The sequence below is a fragment of the Tamandua tetradactyla genome, chromosome 19 (assembly GCF_023851605.1).
Source record: "Tamandua tetradactyla isolate mTamTet1 chromosome 19, mTamTet1.pri, whole genome shotgun sequence".
Classification (NCBI taxonomy): domain Eukaryota; kingdom Metazoa; phylum Chordata; class Mammalia; order Pilosa; family Myrmecophagidae; genus Tamandua; species Tamandua tetradactyla.
The window spans coordinates 9,116,958-9,139,784 of record NC_135345.1 but is presented as its reverse complement, the minus strand read 5'-3'; the positions used below and the strand labels follow the sequence as shown (position 1 = coordinate 9,139,784).

Below are 22,827 nucleotides of genomic sequence, written 5' to 3'. Positions count from 1 at the left end.
TGGGTGGACTGGGTGCAGGTTCTGAGCTCAGCAGGCTCCACTCATCTCTGCTAGGCTGTCTCGCATGCCTGTGGTGGCTGTGTGTTGGCTCGTGGCTGGATGATGGCAAGGGTGGCCTCACTCATGCATTTTGGCTGGTGACGGGCTGGTTGGTCTTGGGAGGTCTCAGTAGGGCTGTTCCACGTGGTCTTTCAACCTCTGGTGGGGCATCCTGGGCGTCTGCATGGGGAGTTCTCAGGGGGTTCAAAGAGCCACGAGAAGAGCAAAGTCTTAATGTGCAAGCGCTTTTCAATTTCTGCTTCTAACACACTTTCTAATGTCCCCTTAGCCAGCGCAAGTCCCACAGGCACGTGCAGGGTGAGTGTGGAAGAAGGGAATTAGCTGCCCAAGGAGGTGGCTGCAGGGAGGGAGAACAAATGGGGGCCATTACAGCAGCCATCTGCCTCACTATCTTAGCCTCTTTTTCTCAACCGTCAAAAGGTTTAATAATAGACCTCCCTTGCTGGGGTGTGTAAAATGAAATATTATTCTCTATGTGTGAGCACTTAGTATAGTTCCAGGCAAATAGTATCCAACCCCCCACCCCCAGCTCCGGGATTGGCACGTCACAACCATACAGGATACACTGAATAAAATTTGTTGGATGATGATTAAATGGAGAATGAGAATTCCTTGCCATAAGGAGAGGGTAATTTTAATTGTATATTTGACAAAAATCCTGATTTTGTAAGAAATTAACAGAAGGATTGGTGTAAAGACATCCAGTGGCTACCAAGTTAGGAAGGACTTAAGGGCCATAATTCAAGGAAGGAGAGAAACCCAGAAAGTTTCTCTTTCTCTGGAAAGGGGAGCCCAGAAAGATGAAACTTACCAAAGTGGACCTAAGGAGAAATAGTCTGAATAATCCTCTATCTATTAAATAGTTAAACATATAATTTAAAACCTTCCAACCAAGAAAACTCAAAGTCCAGATGGGATCTTTAAGAAAGAAATAAGACAAATACCGTATGAATACTTACAAAGGGGGCCACTGCCCAACTTATTTTATAAGGCCAGCATATCATTGAGGCCATATCCTGTCAAAAAATTGTACCAAGAAGAGAAGAAAAGTTACAGGCCAATATCATTCATGAGCATAGATCCTAATCCTAAACAAAAATCCTAAACAAAATATTTACCATATACAAAAATATTATATATCAAGACCTGGATAGCTGATGCCATGAACAGAAAATTAGACTAACATTTGAAAATCAATCAAAGTAATTCACCAGATTAACAGCACAAATTTCAAGGAAAAAAAATTATGATTATCTTGATTGTGTTAGTTTGTAAACTGCTGGAATGTGATATACCAGAACTGGAATGGCTTTTAAAAAGAGGAATTTAATAAGTTGCAAGTTTACAGTTCTAAGTCCATGAAAATGTCCAAATTAAGGCATCCAGGGAAAGATACCTTAATTCAAGGAAGGCTGGTGTGTCTGCCACACCTCTGTCAGCTGGGAAGGTACACTGGTGCATTGCTCCTGGGCTCCGTTGCTTTTAGCCTCTGTGCTTGTGGGGGTTCCTCACTTTGCTTCTTCAGGGCTGGCTTTCATCTGTTGGCTTCCCTTGGCTCTCTCCAGGTTCTGGCTTACTTTACATCTCATGAGAAGACACACAGCAATGTCTGCTGGGCTCCAAACATCTCCAAACATACATGTCTCTGCTCTCTCTCTTGGCTCTGAAGTTTCTGTCGTTTCTCCGAAATATTTCCTCTTTTAAGGGATTCCAGTAAACTAATCAAGGCCCACCTAGAATGGGTGGAGTCACATCTCCATTTAATCAAAAGAAGCACCCACAATTGGGTGTGCCACATCTCCATGGAGATAATCTAATCAAAAGATGCTACCCTGCAATATTGAATCAGGATTAGGAGAAATGGCTGCCCCCTACAAGACTGAATCAGGATTAAAACATGGCTTTTTTTGGGTACATAATAGCTTCACACTGGCACATTGATACTGGCAAAAAAGTTTTTTGAGAAGGATCCCATCTCAAGATCCTTCACTTACTTGTACCTGCTAAGTCTCAACATCCACTAATGGCAAAATAAATAAATAATTAAAACACTTCTTAGCAAATTAGGAATAGAAGGGTTGTTTCTTATGCCAATAAAGGGTATCTAAAAAAACCTACATTGCCATCACACTTAACAGTAAAACATCAGTGGGTGTATGTCTGAACACAGAAACAAGACAAGAACATACACCACCTTGAGTCAACACTGTAATAGAGGTCATAGCTAATGCATTAAGGCACGCAGAAAGTATTTTTAAATGTAAGATATGAATATTAGAAAAGAGTAAAACTGTCATCATTCCAACTAACATGAGTGTATAAATACCTAAAAGAATCTATAAGTAAAATTCAGAATTAATACATGAACTTAGCTAGCAGGGTCTCTGGATACAAAGTCATTATACTAATTGCAACTTTATTTCTAAATACATGGTCAATACACTAAAAGCATATATACCAAAATCCTACATAGAAAATAGAATGTACAAATTATGCCATTTAAACTATCATAAAAACCATTAAATACCTAAGGATAAATAAAATGAGAAATGTGCAATTTCTCTACACAAAATGACTTCATGTTATTATTGAGAGGAATTAAAGAAAACAAATAGGGGATATCCCATGTCTATAAATTGGAACCCTCCATATTATAAAAATATCTCTCCTCTATAAATTTATCCATTGATTCAAGACAAATTCAGTAAATATCCAAGTAGATTTTTTAATAGAAAATTGCAGGCTGATACTAAAAAATGTATATGTAAATTCAGAGTGTCAAGAATCCCTATGATCTTCCAAAAGAAGAAAAATGGGAGAATTTGTATACTAGATACCAACACTTACTATAAAGCTTCAGCAATTTAGATAGTGAAGTGTAGGTCAAAGACAAACAGTTCAATGGAATGGAAGGAAATTTCTGAGGTAATCTTGTACAAACATAATCTATGGCAAAGGTTTTGCTATAGAGGAGAGAAGAAAGGAGGTCTTTTCAAAAATGATGTAGGTCAATTGGATATTCATATTAAAAGTGAAATCTAACCCCTGCCTCCACCCATGCAAAAAAACAAATTCTAGGGGGATCGTAGCTCTAAAAATGAAAGGTAAAACAGTAAGTATTCTAGAAGCAAATATACAAAAAAAAATTTTCACTACTTTGGGGTAGGGAAAGATTTCTTAAACAGAATAGAAGAAAGCACAAGCTTAAAAGAAATGAGCAATAAATTAGACTACATTAAAATTAGGAACTTTTGTTCATTGAAAAACACCATTAGAGAGTGAAAAGATAAACATAGCTGGAAAGAAAATATTTGCAAAAAATGAAATTGGCAAAGGGCTCTTACCCAGAATGCATTAAGAACTCTTAGAAAGGAATAATAAGAAGAAAGAAAACTTATTATAAAAATGGTCAAGAGATTGAACCAGCCATCCTCTCAAAATGGCCAAGATATATAAAATCTCATTAGTAATTAAGGAAAAACAAATTAAAACCATGATGGCTAAAATTTAAAAGACTGACAAAGTCAGATAATGGTGAATATGTGGAGCAAAGGGTCTTTCAACATCTCTGATAAAGTGGTGAATTGGTACAATAATTTGGGGGAAGCTGTCTTTATTTAACTTATGATCCAGCAATGCACAAAATACTTGTCAGAGAATGTTCTTACCGGTTCTGTTGGTAATAGCCTCAAACCGGAAAGCAGTGAAGTGGAAACGCCGTTGCTTTGTTCTCACCGGTTTCTGTGAGGTGGTGCTTATTATTCCCACTGGGTAGGAGCAGGGTAAGGGAGCTTTTTGTTATGTTTTCTTTGAGTGTGCATGGGCCAGGAATCGAGCCCATGTCTCCCACATAGTAGGTGAGAATTCTACCACTGAACTACCCATGTACCCAGGGAAACTAACTTTTTAAAAAAAGTGTCTGTCTTAGTTTTCTGGGGCTGCCGTAACAAATGACCACACACTTGGTGTCTTGAAACAACAGAAATGCATTCGCTCATTTCTGGAGGCCAGGAGGACAAAATCAGCCTGCAGGCAGTGTGGGTGGCTCCCTCTAGAGGCCCTAGGGCAGAGTGGAGCTGCCTCTGGAGGTCCTAGGGCAGGGCAGAGCCCCCTCCGAAAGCTCTAGGGCAAGATTCACCTTTGCTCTTGTGCTGTTGGGAGCTGCTGGCCTCCAGGGCCTTCCTTGCTTATAGATGCATCACTCCAACTTCTGCTTTCCTCTTCACACAGTCTTCCTGCTGTGTTCTGTGTCATTTGCTCTGTCCTGTAAGGGTACATGTCAGTAGATTTAGGGCTCACGTGGGTAATTCAAGATGAGTTCATCTCAATCCTTATTTCTGTAAGATCCTTACATCTGCAAAGGCATCTGATTGCCAAACAAAGCCTCATTCTGAGATTCTGAGTGGAAATGAATTTGGGTGGGACAATGGAGTGTCCATCCAGTGACCATACCCTTAGTAATTGAAGGTAGAATTGAGCCTTTATCAGCCCTGCTTTGTGGATGGGTAAACTGAGGTTAAGAGAGATTAAGTAACTTGATCAGGTCCCCTAGTAAGGACACCGTGGATCTGGGATTCAAATCCACCCCAGTGCCATTTTTCCCTCTAGCATGGAGCCTCCCAGCAGCAGCATCCTAAAGCATTTGGTGGCCATCCAATTTTCCCATGAGGCTGGATACTCTCAAATATGTGTTTTGGATAAAAAATAAAAATCAATCATCTGGTTTATGTTGTGCTTTTCCAGATAAGTTCCTCTTTTTTTTTTTCCTGGGCTTCTGAAACATGTTCACCCTCAGTGGCAAACCACAGAAATTTAACCTGGGCTTAAATTAATGCGATTCTCAGCTTAAAAATTGGTCTGTGCAGCCCCTGTACTAATTTGTTTTTTAGGAAGGGTCTCCCTGCATGCTAGCGACCAATGGGATCCAGGTCAGGTTGAAACGCATGGATTGGCGTCTATTGTGATCAGAAATTATGCAGCAGGCATGAGGGAAACCAAGACAAGAACATATTTCTTTTTCTCCCTGGATTAAAACTTTTACTCACATATAGAAGAGACAAAAAAAGTTCAGCTTCACTAGTGGGTGCCAGTCCCCCATGGCCAGCCAGCAGGTCTTGATCCAGAGCAACACGTGGAAATTTTCTGCATACAACTTCTGTCATAGTGGAAAGTCCCCACTCACTTCTCCATGAGCAGATTTACCAATGGGGTGAGCCAGTTGCCATAAAATGGACAAATACTAATCAGGTTGTGGTAGTTAGGTTCAGGTTAAACTTGGCCAGGTGAAGGTGCCTAGTTTTGTTGCTGTGGACATGAGCTAATGGCAGATGATGCTCATCTGTCACTGATTACATCTGCAGTCGGCAAGGAGGCGTACCTGCTGCAATGAATGATGTTTGATTTAATTGGCTGGATGCTTAAATGAGAGAGCTCAACGTAGCACAGCCCAAGCAGCTCAGCATACCTCATTTCAGCAGTCGCAGCTCAGCCCAGGCCTTTGGAGATGCAGAAAGGAACCACCCGGGGAAAGTCACTGGAACCCAGAGGCCTGGAGAGAAGGCCCGTAGAGATCACCCTGTGCCTTCCCGTGTAAGAAAGAACCTCACTTGAAAGTTAGCTGCCTTTCCTCTGAAGAACTATACATTTTTAACTAAATAAATCCCCTTTTATTAAAAGCCAATCCATCTCTGGTGTGTGGCATTCCGGCAGTTAGCAAACTAGAACACAGGTTGTCTCAGGGAAGTTTTATGTATGCTAAGGTCAAAAGGAGAAGCAATGTGACAGCAAGTGATTTGTTTGTTTGGTTTCCTTAAAGCACTTTCATTGAGATATATTCACATACCATGCAATCCATCCAAAGTATACAATCAATGGCTTCTCGCATAATCACAGAGTTGAGCTTTCATCACCACAATCAGTTTTAGGACGTTTTCATTATTCCAAAAAGAAAAACTCCCCATCCTTTAGCAGCCACCTCTCAATCCCTCCATCCTTCCCCAGTCCTTCCTAAATACACTCTAACTCTGTCTCTATAAAGTTATTTACATTTACATTTTATATATATGGAATCATATAATACATAGTACTTTGTGTCTGATTTCTCTCACTGAGCATGTTTTAAAATTATCATAATAATTTTAAATTATTTTTAATTAGAGAAGTTGTAGGTTTACAGAAAAGTCATGGAAAAATACAACGTTCCCCTATTTCCCCCATTGTTGACACTTCGCATTAGTGTGGTACTTTTGTTACAACTGATGAAAGACTATTAACAGATTACTGTTAACTATAATCCATAATTTACAGTAGGTGTGTTTTCCCTATATGCCACCCTGTTATTAACACCTTGTAATAGCATCATGAATTTGTTATAATTCATGAAAGAAAATTCTTATATTTGTACTATTAAAAATGTCCGGCATCCACAGTAGGGTTCACTGTGTTATAGAGTCCCATGAAGAAACAAAATTTTGATGCCCTCACAATCAGGCGAAAAATCAAACAATAATAATTGCTACTAGTAATTTGTAAAGCATTTTACAATGAATGAGGCATTGAGTATATCTTATTTCACTCTCACAGAAACCCACGAAGTTAGGCACCATTTTTATGCCCATCTTGTAGACAGAGAAACTGAGGCTGACAGGGGCTAGCTCACCCACCCAAGGCCTCCCAGCCTGTAAATTTCAGTAATTCACCCCAGGAGCCAGGCTGATCCTGAGCCTGGGGTCTGTGTTCTCACTATATCATGAACCTGTCTGGAAAAAGTGCATTTCTTAGACTTATAAAAGACTGATAGACTCATCTATTAAAGGCCTAAGGATAAACCCTGACCAGGAATAGGTGGAAAACAAGGTTTCTTGAAATTGACAAGGTTTCATATTATTTTCATTAACAGGTCTTCCATGTATGCAGTGTACTATATTTTGAAAACTATTTTTAGAACTATTATACTTTTATCCTAAAGATATGTCATAAGCCTTTGAACATACATATAAATTTATCTCAAAGGTTATAAGGTCATATGTGGGTGACTTCATCTGTAAAATGCTATACATGGGTATAATATCTGCCATAGCCATGTCCTGTGACTTATGTAAAGAAGAATCCTAAGTGACTTTAGAAGGCTCTGGACAGTGTGACGTCCAACCAGGAAATGACCCAGGGCTCACGTTTTGAAATCAAGAAGTAGAAAGACAAGCTGGATCCCCTGGCCAATCCTCTCCTGCTGTGGACCATCTCTAGCAACAGAGCACACACTGTCAAGCTACTTCTCAGCAGGCAAAATTCACGCTTGCCTCCCACCAATCCCTCCTGCTGAGTAGCCTCCTGCCTCTACGTCCCCCATTAAGAGTGACATTCGATCCTGCACGATGCATCCTACACCAAACTGCAGGAACAGGAAAAGGACAGCACAGCATGCCCTCAAGGATGAGCTGGTCCAGAGGTGTGGCAGGATGAATGCCATCCCCTGACCTGATCCATTCAGCTGAAGTTCCTGCACAGTCAGAATCTAAACCGTAAAGCACTTGGGGATTATACTAAGGACCTCCAGAAGCATGCAGGCATTGAGGTGTGCTGTATCCATTCATGTCTGCACACGTTCTTCTTTGTAAATGAGGATGGTCAGGTGGGAGATGCCAACATTACTACTCAGGACCCCAAGATACAGAAGGAAATCATGTGTGATCAGAACTCAGGTTTATACCAACTGGGGCCTCAGTCTTCCTACCACCCCTGTTCCCCCAGGATCCATCTGCCCTCAGGGAGGAACTCAGGAACAGCAGGAGAGGCTACACTGGGAAATCAAGGAACCATTATCAAGGGGCAAGAAAAGGACAGAAGAGGCAGTTTTCACAGTGGTGACAGACCCAGGAACCATTCCACCTTTGGAGGGCCCAAGTCCTGATCTTCCCTGTTGACTTTGCCCTATTTGTAAATAAAACAGTAAAATGTAAGGTGCTATGGATTAGCCAGGGTGAAGAAAGAGGTAATGGAAGCCAGTGGGAAAAGCTGAAGGTATCGAATCACCAACACCAACACCGTGAACAACACCAACAACACCAACACCAATGCCAACAACATCACCATGGCCAACAACACTAACACCAACACCACTCATACCATCACCAGCAACACTAACACCAACACCACTCATACCATCGCCAACAACACTAACACCAACACCATCACCATCACCAGCAACACTAACACCATCACCATCACCAACAACACTAACACCATCACCACTCACATCATCACCAACACTAACATCAACATCACCATCACCATCGCCAACAACACTAACACCATCACCATCATCAACAACACTAACACCAACACCACTCATATCATCACCAACAACACTAACATAAACACCATCACCATCGCCAACAACACTAACACCATCACCATCACCATCGCCAACAACACTAACACCATCACCACTCATATCATCACCAACAACACTAACATAAACACCATCACCATCACCAACACTAACACCATCACCATCACCATCGCCAACAACACTAACACCAACACCACTCATATCATCACCAACAACACTAACATCAACAACATCAACAACAACACTAACACCAACACCATCACCATCACCAACACTAACACCAACACCACTCATATCATCACCAACAACACTAACATAAACACCATCACCATCGCCAACAACACTAACACCAACACCATCTCCAACAACACTAACACCAATACCACTCATACCATTGCCAGCAACACTAACACCAACACCATCACCAACACTAACACCAACACCACTCATATCATCACCAACAACACTAACATCAACACCATCACCATCACCAACAACACTAACACCAACACCACTTATATCATCACCAACAATGCAAACACCAACACTAATACCATCACCCACAACTACCACCCCATCACCACCACCCACCACCATCACCACCACCATTATCACCAACATTAATACAACACTAATACCATCACCCACAACTATAACCACATCACCCCACCATCAACAACACTAACACCAATAACACTAATCCCATCTACAACCTATAACTACATCCTATCACCTATAACTACAACCTATCACAACCAACACTACTACCCTAATATCACTTATAACTGCACCACCATTATCACCACAATGACCAATACCAGTATTACTGCCACTATTGCCACCATCATCATCACCATCAAAAACATTACCAACACCATAGCTTGGAGCTATGTACCCCAGAAAAATATGTACTTAGACTTTGTCCATTCCACTGGGTGTGAGAGATCATTTCAGTGAAGATTTGGTCCAGCTGAGTCAAGATGAGTCTTAAACTTATTACTGAAGGCCTTATAGGGAAGGTCATAGAGAGGAAGGCCAGAAGAAGCAGCCAGAATTTGAATGTCAGTGGAATTGGAAAAGAAGGAAGAAGCCAGGAGAGGCCACCATGAGCATTGCCATGTGACAGAAAAGTCATGCATTCAGCCCTAGAATGCCACAATCTGGGGGAGAAAGCATTGCCTTGATGATGCTTTGATTTTGGAATTTTCCTTGCCTCAAAACTCATTGCTTAAGCCAACCCACTGCTTAGTATTTACTTTGGCAGCCAGAAAACCAAAACGCCACTATTACTACCACCACCACCATCACCCACGATGATAAAATACACCCCCCAGCCATACTTTATGGATTAAATGATACAGTGCATGTTGCAGCTTGGGCCCAGTGTGGGGCTTGGTGATGTGGCTACAGTGTTATTTATTGTCAAGGGCAAACCTGGGCCAAGGGAGGTGCCACAACCTGTGTGCTCCTTGGAGGAGGCAGCTCTCTCACCATTGCCCTACTTTCTCCACAGGCATTGCACTCAGTGCACTCCCCATGTACTTGAGTGAGATCTCACCCAAGGAGATCCGTGGCTCTCTGGGGCAGGTGACCGCCATCTTCATCTGCATTGGTGTGTTCACGGGGCAGCTGCTGGGTCTGCCCGAGCTGCTGGGAAAGGTAAGTGTGGCTCACAGCCAACCACAGCTGCCCTAACTCATTTCACCATCTCAGCTCCCTATGTCCCTCACAGGAACAAGGGTCATTCAAAGTGACCTCTTCCTCTGAAATGTTGTTCCCAAGTCTGGGAATTCCTGGGGATTCAAGCTTAGTACTCATTATTGGAGAAAAGTAGTTGGTGGCTATCTCCAATTGGGTTGGAGTCTTTCAAAATTTAGGACATAAAGAATATGCAACAAGTTTAAACCTTACACAATGTTCAAACCCAACCACCCAATAAACTGAATTATTTTGGGCTTTTTTTATGCAAACTTATATATGCAAGTATAGTTTTTTTGTTTGTTTTCAAAAATGGAATTATGCCACACATTGTTTGGCAACTTTTTCTTTAGTACATTTTGGGCATCTTTCAAAAAAAGTCTGCTTAGATCTACCTCACTCATGAGTCTTTCTTTCCTAAATATATATCTGCCTAGACTTCTGCTTTTGAAATGGGCTGGCTTAAATTTGAATCCCAGTTCAACCATTTTCTAGCTGTGTGATCACCTACCCTTTCTGAGCCTTGGTTTCCTACACTGTAAAATAGTTACAATAAGAGCTATTATAAAGTATTTGTAAAATACTCTGAGGAAACACTTAGCGAAGTGTTTAGCTTTATTTGGGGTTACCAGCTCTGGCAAATAAAAACCAGTTGCGTAATAATCTAAAGATATTATATCAGGCTGAACACCACCATACACTATTTCCCCAAGTCATCCCTGCCTTCTCCAAAGTGTCCCCTTGTTTCATCATTGTGTATCTCCCTGCCTACTAACAACCTTCCTCTCTTTGGGGTCACAGCCCTCAACAGGGAAAGAGTTGGAAACCATCATATTCATTTAATTTCCACCAAGATGACTTAGAGAGCCAAGACTGCCAAAAAGGATTTGAGGGTTTTCTTTAAGTTCATTGGGAAGGTGATACCAGGAGCCAATGGTGGGCGAGAAGGAAAGTGAGATAGAGAAGGGGAGAGATGCCACAAAGGGCTTGTTGGGAGCAGGGAACCACCGTGGGCCATGGAGCTCGATCCCAAAAGGAGCTTCTAGGAGCTGGTGTAGAGCCCTCCTCATGGTACTCCCAACTAGGACAGGTCCCAGCAGTGTTGGATGAAGGCTGCTCCCAGGGGCATGAAAGCCCAGCACTTCCACCCTGCCTTGAGTGCAAGCCAAATGGGCTCCAATTGCTATAAAAAGCTCTGTCAGAGAGTCACATGTTTTTTCAGTTGGAAGCCATTGGGCCATCATCCATGGAATGGTGAGGGCTGAGGGGATATCACTGGGTACTGACTGTGTCCACCATGGTGGGCTTTTGCATCCTGGGACATGGGGTGCTAGAATACAGATAATATATTGGGTGCCAATGGAGCCAGAAAAGCTACCATGTCCCCATGTAGATCATATGTGTGTACTTGTATGTATGTACACACATACATAGGAATATATAGATATCTATTCACTTACCCATTCATTGACCTACTATGTGCACAGCCCTTCTAGGTACAAGGAAAGCAAAGATGAGTGAGGCAGTGTCTCTACCCTCAGGAACATCATGACAAATTGGGCAAAAGACGAACACTTCATCTAGGTTGGGGTAGAGTGGGGTGGAATCAGGAAAGCCTTCTCAGAAGAGTGGCCTCTAAGTTGAGCCTTGTAGGGTGAGTAGGAGTTAGGTGGCGAAGGGGACTGGGAAATGGTCCACTGCAGAGAAAGGGAATAATTAAAGAAAAGGCCCTGAGATGGGAAGTAACCCTGTCTAAGTGGCTTCTCAGTGGCTTGTAACTTGTGGGGAGGTTGAGAGATTCTCTGGGAGTGGCTGAGCTGTGGTAAACTTTGTCCTGAGGGTAATAAGGAGCTGTAGGAGGGACTAGAGCAGGGGAGTCACTTGGCCAGATGTGCATTAGAGGTGGCTCTGGTGGGAGTGGGAGGCAGGTGTGGACCAGGATGGGAAGGGTGAGAAGGAAGGAGAGAGCCCAGGCAAGAGGCCCACTTGTCTGTTACCCATGGCAAACCACAAGGCCTGAGGAAGTAGCCCTAAAGAGAGGGGAGGCGGAGGTTCAGAGGTCAATGACAGCAGAGTGCACAGGACTTGCTGACTGGTTATCTAATCGGGATGAGGGGTGGGGAATGGCACATGACCCCCAGGGGTGCAGAGAACCCGACCTTCCACTTGCACAAGAAGGGCAGGATGGAGGGAGGGAAGAGATGGGAACAGATGATTACTGAACGCCACCATCTGCCAAAGATTGTTTTTGTTCCTTGAACAGTTCACAAAAGACAAAACCACGCTTGCTCTATGGAGCTTACTGTAGCAGGAGCAAGCTGCTGTCGACAATAAAAAAAATAGATTACAAATGAGCACATTAGACAGGGTTACTTGGTAAGCCATTCAAATCCTCACAGCTGCTTTGTGAGGCTTTCATAACCTACAGTCAGGAAAACTGAAGCTGGGAGAGATAAGGTACAAATTAATGAAAAAAAAATACTGGTACTGAAACCAGAACCCAGGTCTGTCTGATTTCCATGAGTGGTGCCTTGTCAAGAATGGGACACACTTGTTTCTCTGTGCAGTAGGAGTTACGTAAGAAGGGGTGATTCTGCCCAGAGGTCTTCATCCCAGCTGGCCGCACTTCACTGACCTTAGGTCCCAGGTCCTCTCTTGGTCAGTGGATGGTTTTCTTAGCTCAGTTGCCAAGCATGGCGGCCACATGATGATAAGATACTGGAAGTTGGTTGACATTATGACTTTTGAAATTTGTTTTGAATGCTTTGCTCACTTGAAAAATTGTGGGAAAGGAGACGCGGGTTTGATTCCCAGAATCTGCACATGCCAAAAGAAAAAAAAATTGTGGTAAAATACAGAGCACATAAAATGTACCATCCTAACCATTTTGAAGTGTGCAGTTGAGTGGCATTCTGTATGACTGTATATTAGAGCCCATCCAGGCCACCTAGAGACATCTGCATCTAATCTTTTATTATCAACCCTTGTATGTTGTTACGGTGATGGTTTTGTTTTTTCTCTTTTGCATTTGATGTTAGCAGTTGTCAATACATGACATTTCTACATGAATGCAAGCACGGTGAAAACCAAAGTGAGGTCCCACATTCTAGAGACGCTTGTTTTTTGTTTTATAAGATGTTCAAAAACTCTAAAAATAAACATGATGTGTGTGACAACTAAAAATCAAAATAACAATTATAGCCTCAGTTCACCGGACATAAATATATATTTTAAAGTCAATGAATAGTGCTGTTGTCCTCAAGGCATAAGATGATAATCGGCCTCAGTGGAGCCTGAGCTTTTTCCTTTGAGGATATTTTCCAAAGTCCTCATTGCTCAACAAATACCTCTTTTGTAGAGCAATATCAGATTCTTTCTGCCACTTGAGTCCCCGGGTCTTTCTTGCATCTCTGTCTCTCTCTTCATTCCTTCATCTGTGCAATACATTTATTGAACACTGAGTCGGATGCTGGAGCTGTAGCCTTGAGTTAGGTTGGGACAGTCCACACCTTACGACACTCACCAAGGACCATGTGACTGGGCAAGCTGCCCCAGCCCTCTGAGCCAGTGTCCTGACCATGGTCCCATGTCCCAAATCTCCAAACCTTGTACAAGTATGATTTCCTCTGGGAAAGTATCTATGGCAAATACTGATGCTGTTCAAAGCATCCTCAGAGCCCCTGGTATACATACCTGTCTCATGGTGTTAGTTCCATTTCTGTTTCTTTCCCTTCCAGTCGATCACATCTTACTGAGATGTATGTTTTCAAGGCCCAGAGGTGTCAAGTTTATTTAATCATAACAACACATAATTAGAAAGTTCCTACTACATGCCAGGTGCTCAGCTGGTTGCGAGTGATGGAGCAGAGGGGAAAACATCGTCCATCTCTGCCCTTTAAGAGTTCACAGGGGAGCCAAGCAAGTGCTGACTGCCAGTGATGGGGAAAGGGCAGGGTGCTACGCTAAAGAAGGGGCAGTTCTCCCATGGAAGTGACATTTTGACTCATGTTGAGGATGCAAAGGACCCATGCTGTCCAGGACTGGTGGGCAGAGTGAGAGGCAGAGGGGGCAGGTGTGCCAGTCAGAAGGGACAGCAGATGGGTAGGCATTTGTCCAGGGGCTGAGAGACCCGAGGGTCAGAAGCAGCATGAGGGGGTGGGAGAAGCAGGTAGAAAGACCAATGGGGATTGGGTCTTGCTGCTCATGCTGTAACTGAGTACAGTGAAAGGCTGTGCGAGATGAGGGGCTGTGCAAGGTGGGGGGGGGGTGGGCTGGGGCAGGTGGGGGCTGTGCCCTGTCCAGTTAGGCCAGCAGTATTGTGCCTGTGACGGACACTGGTCTTGAGGTGACAAAGTCTGTAATTTTCAAGAGAAGTTAGAAATCCAGATTTTTAGGTCTTATTTCCCAATTTTTAAATATTAGAATCTAGTTGACATTAAAAATAAGAACAAATCCCTCCCATCTGTGGGCTGGAAGCAGCCAGTGGGCCACCTTCACTCACTCGGGTGGTGGGTTCGTTTCCTAAGCTGCTTGGGCAAATACCATGAAATGGCTCCGCTTAAGCAGTGGGAACGTATTTGTTCACGGTTTTGAGGCAGGGAAAATGTCCCAGGCAGCGTCCAGGCAGTGCTTTCTTCCCCAAGCTGGCTGCTGGCGATCCAGGGCTCCTGACACATGGCAGGCATGTGTCTCCTGGTCTCCTTCTCTTCCGGGTTCCATTTCAGCTTCTTGCTTCCTCTGGTTTTTTTCTTCTCTGTCTGAATTTCATTCTCTTATAAAGAACTGCAGTCATAGGACTGAGGGGGGCCACACCTTAACTGAAGTCATCTCATCATAAGGTCCTGCTTATAATGGCTCCACACCCACAGGAATGGATTAAGTTTAAGAACATGTTTCTAGGGTCCATACAGCTCCAAACCAGCACAGATGGGGAGTGTGCGAGCAGTGAAGGTTTACCTTTATTTATAGAGCAATGAGAACCACTGAAGGGTTTAATTAGGGCACTGACACAACAAGATGAGAACTTTTAAAAAAACTTCTGAATCCCAGTATGGAGAAAGGGCTGGATCCCAGCTAAGACAGGGGGCACTGCACTGGTCCAGCAGAGATGCCATTGGCTTGCATTAGAGAAGTGGTTGTGGAAAACCAGAAAGGCAGATGAGATTGAGAGAGGTGAGTAAGCAACGGGAGGTGGTATCAGAGGGAGCAAAAGTCCAGCATAACTCCCTGTGGGCTGGCTATGTCAGCCAGGTGGACTGTGGGGGGGGGGGGGGGTTTCCAAGTGCTGAAATAGGGAGCCAGGGAAGAGGAGAAGCTTGCAGGGGAGGAGACAGCCAGATTGCTAAAATGAATTACACCAAGTCACAGAGAAACCTAGAGGGAGAGTTTATTTGAGGAACCAGATACCTGGATTTCCAGTTTGGGGTACTGTGCCCCTTAACTGGAGGACTCATAAGCATGATGCTTGTCAAGGAGCACAGGCCAGTCCACCAAACCCCACACTGAACGGGGTACCAGTGGACCCAGTAGGGGGGTCTTATCCCATCAGACTGGAAATTTCCAGATAGTCTTGGTCTTGTCTAGGATGATGTGTAAATAACCCAGCAAATGTCTTCCTTCTCCTTCTCCTCCCCCTCTTCTCCCACCCCCTTCCCTCCCCCTCTGTCTCTCCTCCTCCTTGTTCAAATTTTTGCTCCAAGATGATGGATATGGGGTTTCCAGTACAGGAAAGAATGTTAAATGAGGCTTTAATTCATCTCTTTGGGGTTTGTAATGTTCCAGCCCAGAAAGCTCCAAAGTTATTAAGTGTCAGAATTTAATTTTCTGTTTCAACCATATTTCTCATTTACCTTCAAAGACAGATGCAACTAAGCTCCTATTAAAAAAATTTCAGAGAGAAAAGCTGTGCCAAGATGCAGGCAATCATTTTGAAAAGCTGAGGCTGGAGGCTTTTCGGACAGGCCACCAGAAGGCAAGAGAGGGAAACAGAAGAACTAATGCTGCCTCCAGGAATCTAATCAGACACATCATAAAACATCGTGTGGACATTTATGTGACATTTTATGCTTCCAAAAGATTTTACAAAAAAAATATTAATTAGCAATTTCCCTTGTGAAAATAAAGAGAAAGGAACTTGGATGAAAATTGTAGGCAAAAGTATGAGAAGAGAAGCACAGGAAGAACTTGAGGCCACAGAGGAACAGATTTTTATGCTCCAGAGATCATTAGTATCAGGCCAAGGAAAGACAAGTGGGAGCTCAAAGTTAATCATTGTTCTAATGGGTAGAAACTTCACATATGACTTGCATCTATTTTGTTCCAATTATAAAAACATTTGTACTTAGTTTAGAACATTTGGAAAATGTAAAAAAGGAAGTAAGCGCCCCTTGTAATTCTGCCATGTTAGGAGAGGCAACTCCTTTTGTTATTTTGGCCATTTTTTATAGGTTTGTACATATCATTATGCAATTCAAATAATACCGTACTTAGCTCTGTTTTGATTTTTAAAACTCACCTATCACATCAAAATCATTTCCAATATTACTAAAGTTTCTTTGTAAACATGTCTTTTTAGAACGACATAATTTTCAATGTTAACATCATATTCCATCACAATACTATGCTATAACTATCACCTATTATTGAATGAGTTGAAATAAGCATTTAAAAAATCTTTTGTTTACTTCTTGGATTTTTAATAGCATGATGCACCCAGAGCCATTGCACACAATTGGACGAATTTAGAAAATAAAAACAAAACATTTCTATATATCACCACTTGGGATAAACATGAAAAGTTTTTATATTTCTTTCTATCATTTTTTATACATATAATCGTACACACACCTAACTGAGTTCATTCCATTTATAACATTGTGTGTATTGATTTTTTTGCAGTATTAGGCTATGTGAAAGTCATTACATTTTTTCCAGGATAATTTTAATAATCATATAATATTCATTTTATTAGTAACCATAATTTGTGTCATTATTCTTTTATCTTCTGGACACTTGGATTATTTCTAGTGTTTATCATTGAGATACTGAACTTGCAAACTTGGGATGAACAATCTACATAGAACATTATTCAAGTCTCTAATTATTCAGTTAGTGTAGGGTCCCAGAAATAGAAACAATGGGTCAAAGAATATAAATTTATGTAAGACTTTTATACATATTGTCAAAATTTTCTCCAGAGGCTGCCTCAATTTACTTACATCCACACCAGCAGTGTATGTGTCTCATTATACCCTTGTCAGCCTTCAGCATTTATATTACTCTGATGTTTGACAGGGAAAAATAAAGGCGCTTCAAAGGACAGGTCACAGCAGTATCCAAGTATCAGCTCTGGGTAATGACTGGGTCTGTGTTTAACTGAACTATTTCTGAGCCTGTTTCCTTACTGACACAATGGGATTAATAACGGCACCTATTTTAGGTTATTCTATAAGGCTTGAGCAAGGAAATACAGTTGATTCTCATTATTTGAGGCAGCTGTATTCCATAAATCACCACCAATACCAAATTAGCAAATACTAAATCCTTGCTCCTATGGCAAATACAGGGTTAAGTTCTGGCGAGATTCTGGCCACATTTTCATCAACTGATCAATAAATGTTTATGTTTAAAGACACCTCATATCTTTTTCCTCCTTAAGTTTGCATGCAGTGATTCCCTAGGAAGTTCTTTTGTCACCAGTCCTTTAGAGATTGTCCCTATTTAACCCCGAACAATTTAGAGCAACATTTAAATACTGTTTGCAGAATGAGAGCTGAAACAAGAAGGCAGAGCTTCTCCTTGTTGGACTTCAACTGGGAATGCACATACAAGTTCTCTGAAAAGAAAAACTCAAATTTGTTGCTGCCCTGTGCATGTCCACGAGTGACCACAAATGATCACGAATGCACACGAATTCCGAATCTGCAAATAATGAGGATGGACTGTATGTGTCAAGCACTTGAAACAGTGCCTGGAGCAGTGCTGTATCAATGTCAGCCATTCTCTCATTTAACTTATGTAGCAGTACTTGGAAATAGGTATTGCTAATCCCTACAGATTAAAACTCATCTCCGTGAGCTTTAATGATCAACCCAATATTCACAGCAGGGTGGCAGTGGAGCCTAGTTGGGGTGAGGATTCTTGAGCTTTTTTCCATCACTTGACAGTGGGACCAAAGTTCTGACCTACTGATGGAGAGTAAAGAGAGGCACCTCTAAGCTTCAGTGTCCTGGTATAGGAAACCAAGCAAAGGAGACCTTTTCACTCTCACACTTTCCTCATGTGGACGCAGACCTTAGCGGGTGAAAGCACTCCTATTCTAAGTGAGCTTTCTGACCTAAAATTTCCTGGACTTCATTCAAACCCAGGAATAAAGGAACTTTTTGTGAAGCGCATAAGGGGAAACCTATTCATTCTTGTTAAAGTTATTTCAAACCCTGAACAGCCCCACAATATACTCACCTGATGAGAATTGTCTATTCTCCAGTGACTTGGAAACCGCACCTTTGAAATGAAGAATTGTATTTCTGGGCATGACCCAAATGTTTTCTATAGCCTGAGAAAATGTTCAGAGGAGGTGGGAGCTGCCATTCAATGGATTTCCTTTGAAGGGAAATAGGAAAAAAAGAAAATTAGAGATGGTTGCCTTTGAATTCCTCTTGCCTCTTCAGAGTTCCTCTCAGGTTGATGTCCAAACTCCTTTAAATGACATTCAGAGCTCTGAAACTTTGTTTTAAGATGATGTAGGCTTCTAAATGGGGCAGTAATAGTTAGTTTAGTTTCCTGCCTCAATTATACTTCATAGTCTTCCTCTCAAACAGTAGAAAAAATATTTTTGTTCTGTGTGGAAAGGGTTCAGCCATTTGCAAAGTTAGGGCTTTATGTTTAAAGACACCTCATATCTTTTTCCTCCTTAAGTTTGCATGCAGTGATTCCCTAGGAAGTTCTTTTGTCACCAGTCACTAGATATTAGCTCTATTTTATATCACTGTGCAAGGCATGTGCTGGGCACTTCACATACATTACCTCATTTCACTCTCAGAAGAGCTCCCCAATTTTACAGAGGGGGAAAATGAAGCTCTGAGAAAGTCAGACTGAAATGAAGAGAAGGAGCAAGGGTGCACTTATAGTGCAGAGTTCTAGCTTGCTAGCTGCCAGAATGCAATATATCAGAAACGGAATGGTTTTTAAAAAGGGGGACTTAATAAGTTGCTAGTTTACAGTTCTAAGGGCCAAGAAAATGTCCCAGTTAAAGCAAGTCTATAGAAATGTCCCATCAAGGCATCCAGGGAAAAATACCTTGATCCAAGAAGGCCGATGAAGTTCGGTGTTTCTCTCTCAAGTGGAAGGGCACGTGGTGAACACGGTCAGGGTTTCTCTCTCATCTGGAAGGGCACATGGCAAACATGGCATCATCTGCTAGCTTCTTCTCCTGACTTCCTGTTTCATGAAGCTCCCCAGGAGGCATTTCCTTCTTCATCTCCAAAGGTCGCTGGCTGGTGGACTCTGCTTCTTGTGGCTATGTCGTTCTGCTCTGCTCTCTCTGAATCTCTTTCTCTCTCCAAAATGTTTCCTCTTTTATGGGACTCCAGAAACTTATCAAGACCCACCCAAATGGGTGGAGAAATGTCGTCTCCGAATCCAGTTTAGCAACCACTCTTGATTAAATCACATTTCCAGGGAGATGATCTGATTGCAGTTTCAAACATACAGATTGAATAGGGATTATTCTGCCTTTATGAAATGGGATTTAGATTAAAACGTGGCTTTTCTAGGGGACATACATCCTTTCAAACCAGCGCAGAGCTCATGACTGCTAAATAAAATATAAAATACAATTAGGGGTTATTTATTGACCACAAATGCAGGCAGAAGGCAGCGTTGCAGGGGTCCTCAAAGTATTTTCCCTGAACAAGCAGCATCAGCACCACCTAGGAAGGAATTTTTTAGACATACAAATTCTCATCCCACTGGACCAATTCCTACTAGATCATAAACTCTGAGGTGGGGCCCAGCAATCTGTTTTATCCAGCCCTCCAGATGATTCTGATGCCCACTCAAGTCTACAAACTACCGAGAGTGGGGGGTGATTCAGGTAAGGAACCTGGGACCAATGTCCGGCTCTCTCACTTACTTGCTTTGTGACCTCGGGCAGGTTCCTTAACCTCTCTGTGCCTCACAATCTTTGTCAGTAAAATGGAGACAACTGCACAGCTCGCTGGGTTGTTGTGTTTACGAGATGAACTGATCTATGCACAGTTATTAGACAATGCCTAGCACACAAGAACCACTCACTAGATATTAGCTCTATTTTATATCACTGTGCAAGGCATGTGCTGGGCACTTTACATGCATTACCTCATTTCACTCTCAGAAGCGCTCCCCAATTTTACAGAGAGGGAAAATGAAGCTCTGAGAAAGTCAGACTGAAATGAAGAGAAGGAGCAATGGGTGTACTTATAGGTCAGAGTGCAGTTCAGACATCTTCTGGAAGGAGCACCTGACCCTCTGCCTTGTTCAGAGGTCTCAGCCGGAAGAAGTGTTGGCTGAGTAGAGGATTCTATAGGGGAAATACACAGGGTGTGTATCCACTTTGTCTAATTGCAAGTCCTTTTGCTTACCCAGGTGGATCTAAAACTGGCTTTAATAAATACACAGCACCCCTTTTATGTATTTGAAAAATTATGTCACCCTCCCATATTCATCACTGACCCCCTGATTTCTCCACGGCAAGATTTAGAATCCTAATAACGGTGTGCCAGGTTCCTGACCCATCTGTCCATCTCGTCCGCCCGCCGGCCCCTGCATCTCATATGTCCCTGAGGCCCAGGTGGCCCCAAGTGTGGTTTGTGGAAGCCACACAGGAATCAGCTACCTGTATGTTAAACTACAGACTGCTCAGCCCCATTCCAGACTTCTGAGCCTGATTCTTTGGGGAGGTGGGTTCCCCAGAATCTTCACTTGTAACAGACTTTTGGAGGTGATTATCACGTGCAGGGAAGGTGGGGGAAGCTAGCTCTGTCACGGTCCCAATCCCCGATCATATGACATGAGTTCCCACCTCCCGGCCTCTGCGTTTTCTGGTCCTTCCTACTGAACTCCTTCCTCATCTTCTCTGACTGCTGTCATCCTTCAAGGCCCAGCAAGAGATCGTTCCTGTTGCAGCACTTTCTCCACTGGAGCTATTAGAATCCTTCATGCCCACCTGAGGATTCCTGCACGCCACCCCTCGGTTGGAGACATCCTCGGTTCTGTTTCATGGTCAAAGTGGACTAAGTGGTCACTTGCCCCAGAGCCCTCCCAGGACCTGAGGTCAGAGGTCTCATCCGTGTCCTCACAGAGCTGACGGCGGGGTCTGCAACACGGAGCTGCTCCCTGGACGAGAAGGGAATGGGTACATTTTTCTTTACCTTGAAATTACAAAGAAGCCCCTGACTCATGAATCTTCTAATGCATCTTAGCTTCTGAGAACACAAGCAGACCCCACACCCTTACCTGCCTGTGATGTGTGCAGACAGGACTCAGGCCACTGGGCAAATCACCGCTCTTGACCTTGAGCTCATCATCAGTTAAGGAGGGGATTGCATTCATAGTTCCAGAGCTCCTGCCTGCTTGAGCTTCTGGCCTGACAGCTAATGCTGCATGGTGTGGAGCCCAGGGGCCGGGGATGCTTCAGCCCCTGGGCCAGGTCAGGGGGAATCTCTACCTGCAAGCAAGGAAGGTTGAGGGAGCCAAAGATGAATGTAGTTGTTCCTGAAGTCGCGTCACCTGGGATTTTAAAGAAAGCCTTCTGGAGCTTGCCTGAACTTTGCTTTCCTACTTCCTCAAAGGAAGATGATTAGTTTGGCAGCCCTCTAATCACGACACTGCTCCAGGGAGTGGGGCTGTTGGAAAGACAGGGCTCTTTCTCTAAGGGTCATCCCATCCTCCCTGGAGCGGTGCCGTGATTAGACCCATTTCTCAGAGGAGGACACAATGTTTCAGGAATGCAGCTCCTATTTCCGGGCTGTGCAGCTAGTTGATGAGCCAGGGACCTGGAGTCTAGGGGAAGATTAGCTAATGGAATCAGACGATGACAATTTGCAAAGTACATACTCTGTGCCCAGGTGGATTTTATCTGCATCACCTCATGTAACCTTTGCCTAGACCTGGGAAGCCGATTCTATCATCAGCTCTACTTTACAGATTAGAAAATGGAGCCCCAGAGAGGGAAACCTTGCCCAAAGAGATGAGGCTGGGGACCTGTCCGGGATTTGAACCTGGGTAGGCGCTATTGTTATTGTAGTTGGAGCCCCTAGCAGGGCACCTAGCTCCGCCCCATTCTCGGAGGCGTCGCCACGTGTCCCGAGCTCTGCCAAGCTCACCACACACAGCCTTCCTATAAGACGCGGCTGCTATGCTTAAACCCATTCTGCAGACGCGCAAACCCAAGGCTGGAGCAAACTGCAGGGGGCTGGAGAACTTGCCCAAGGCCACATAACTAGTAGGTATGGAGCTACGATTCAATCCAGGCAGTCTGGCCGGGGAGTCCCAGTTCTCGGGTAGCCACTGGGTGGGGCAGGCATGCCTGGGGCCGTGCTGGGGGCGTGGGATTCCGGGGCTTCCCAGCCAGGCGTCCAGATCCAGCCTGTCGCCGGGCGCCCTCTAGTGGCTGCTGCCGGCGCGAGCCCAAATTCCCCGGACCGGTTTGCCCAGGAGGTGCCAGATAATTCAGTCGACAA

The 22,827-nt window shown here is 43.4% G+C and overlaps 1 protein-coding gene across 4 annotated transcripts in view; it reads left to right on the top strand.

Annotated features, from left to right (window-relative positions):
* The window catches only part of SLC2A9 (solute carrier family 2 member 9), a 229,465-nt gene that overhangs the window by 61,928 nt on the left and 144,710 nt on the right, over nucleotides 1-22,827 (top strand). For all 4 annotated transcript variants that reach the window (XM_077136390.1, XM_077136391.1, XM_077136392.1 and 1 more), the window contains one exon: nucleotides 9,924-10,069. In XM_077136390.1, coding sequence (XP_076992505.1) covers nucleotides 9,924-10,069 — 146 coding nt within the window. The remainder of the gene's footprint in view (nucleotides 1-9,923; nucleotides 10,070-22,827) is intronic.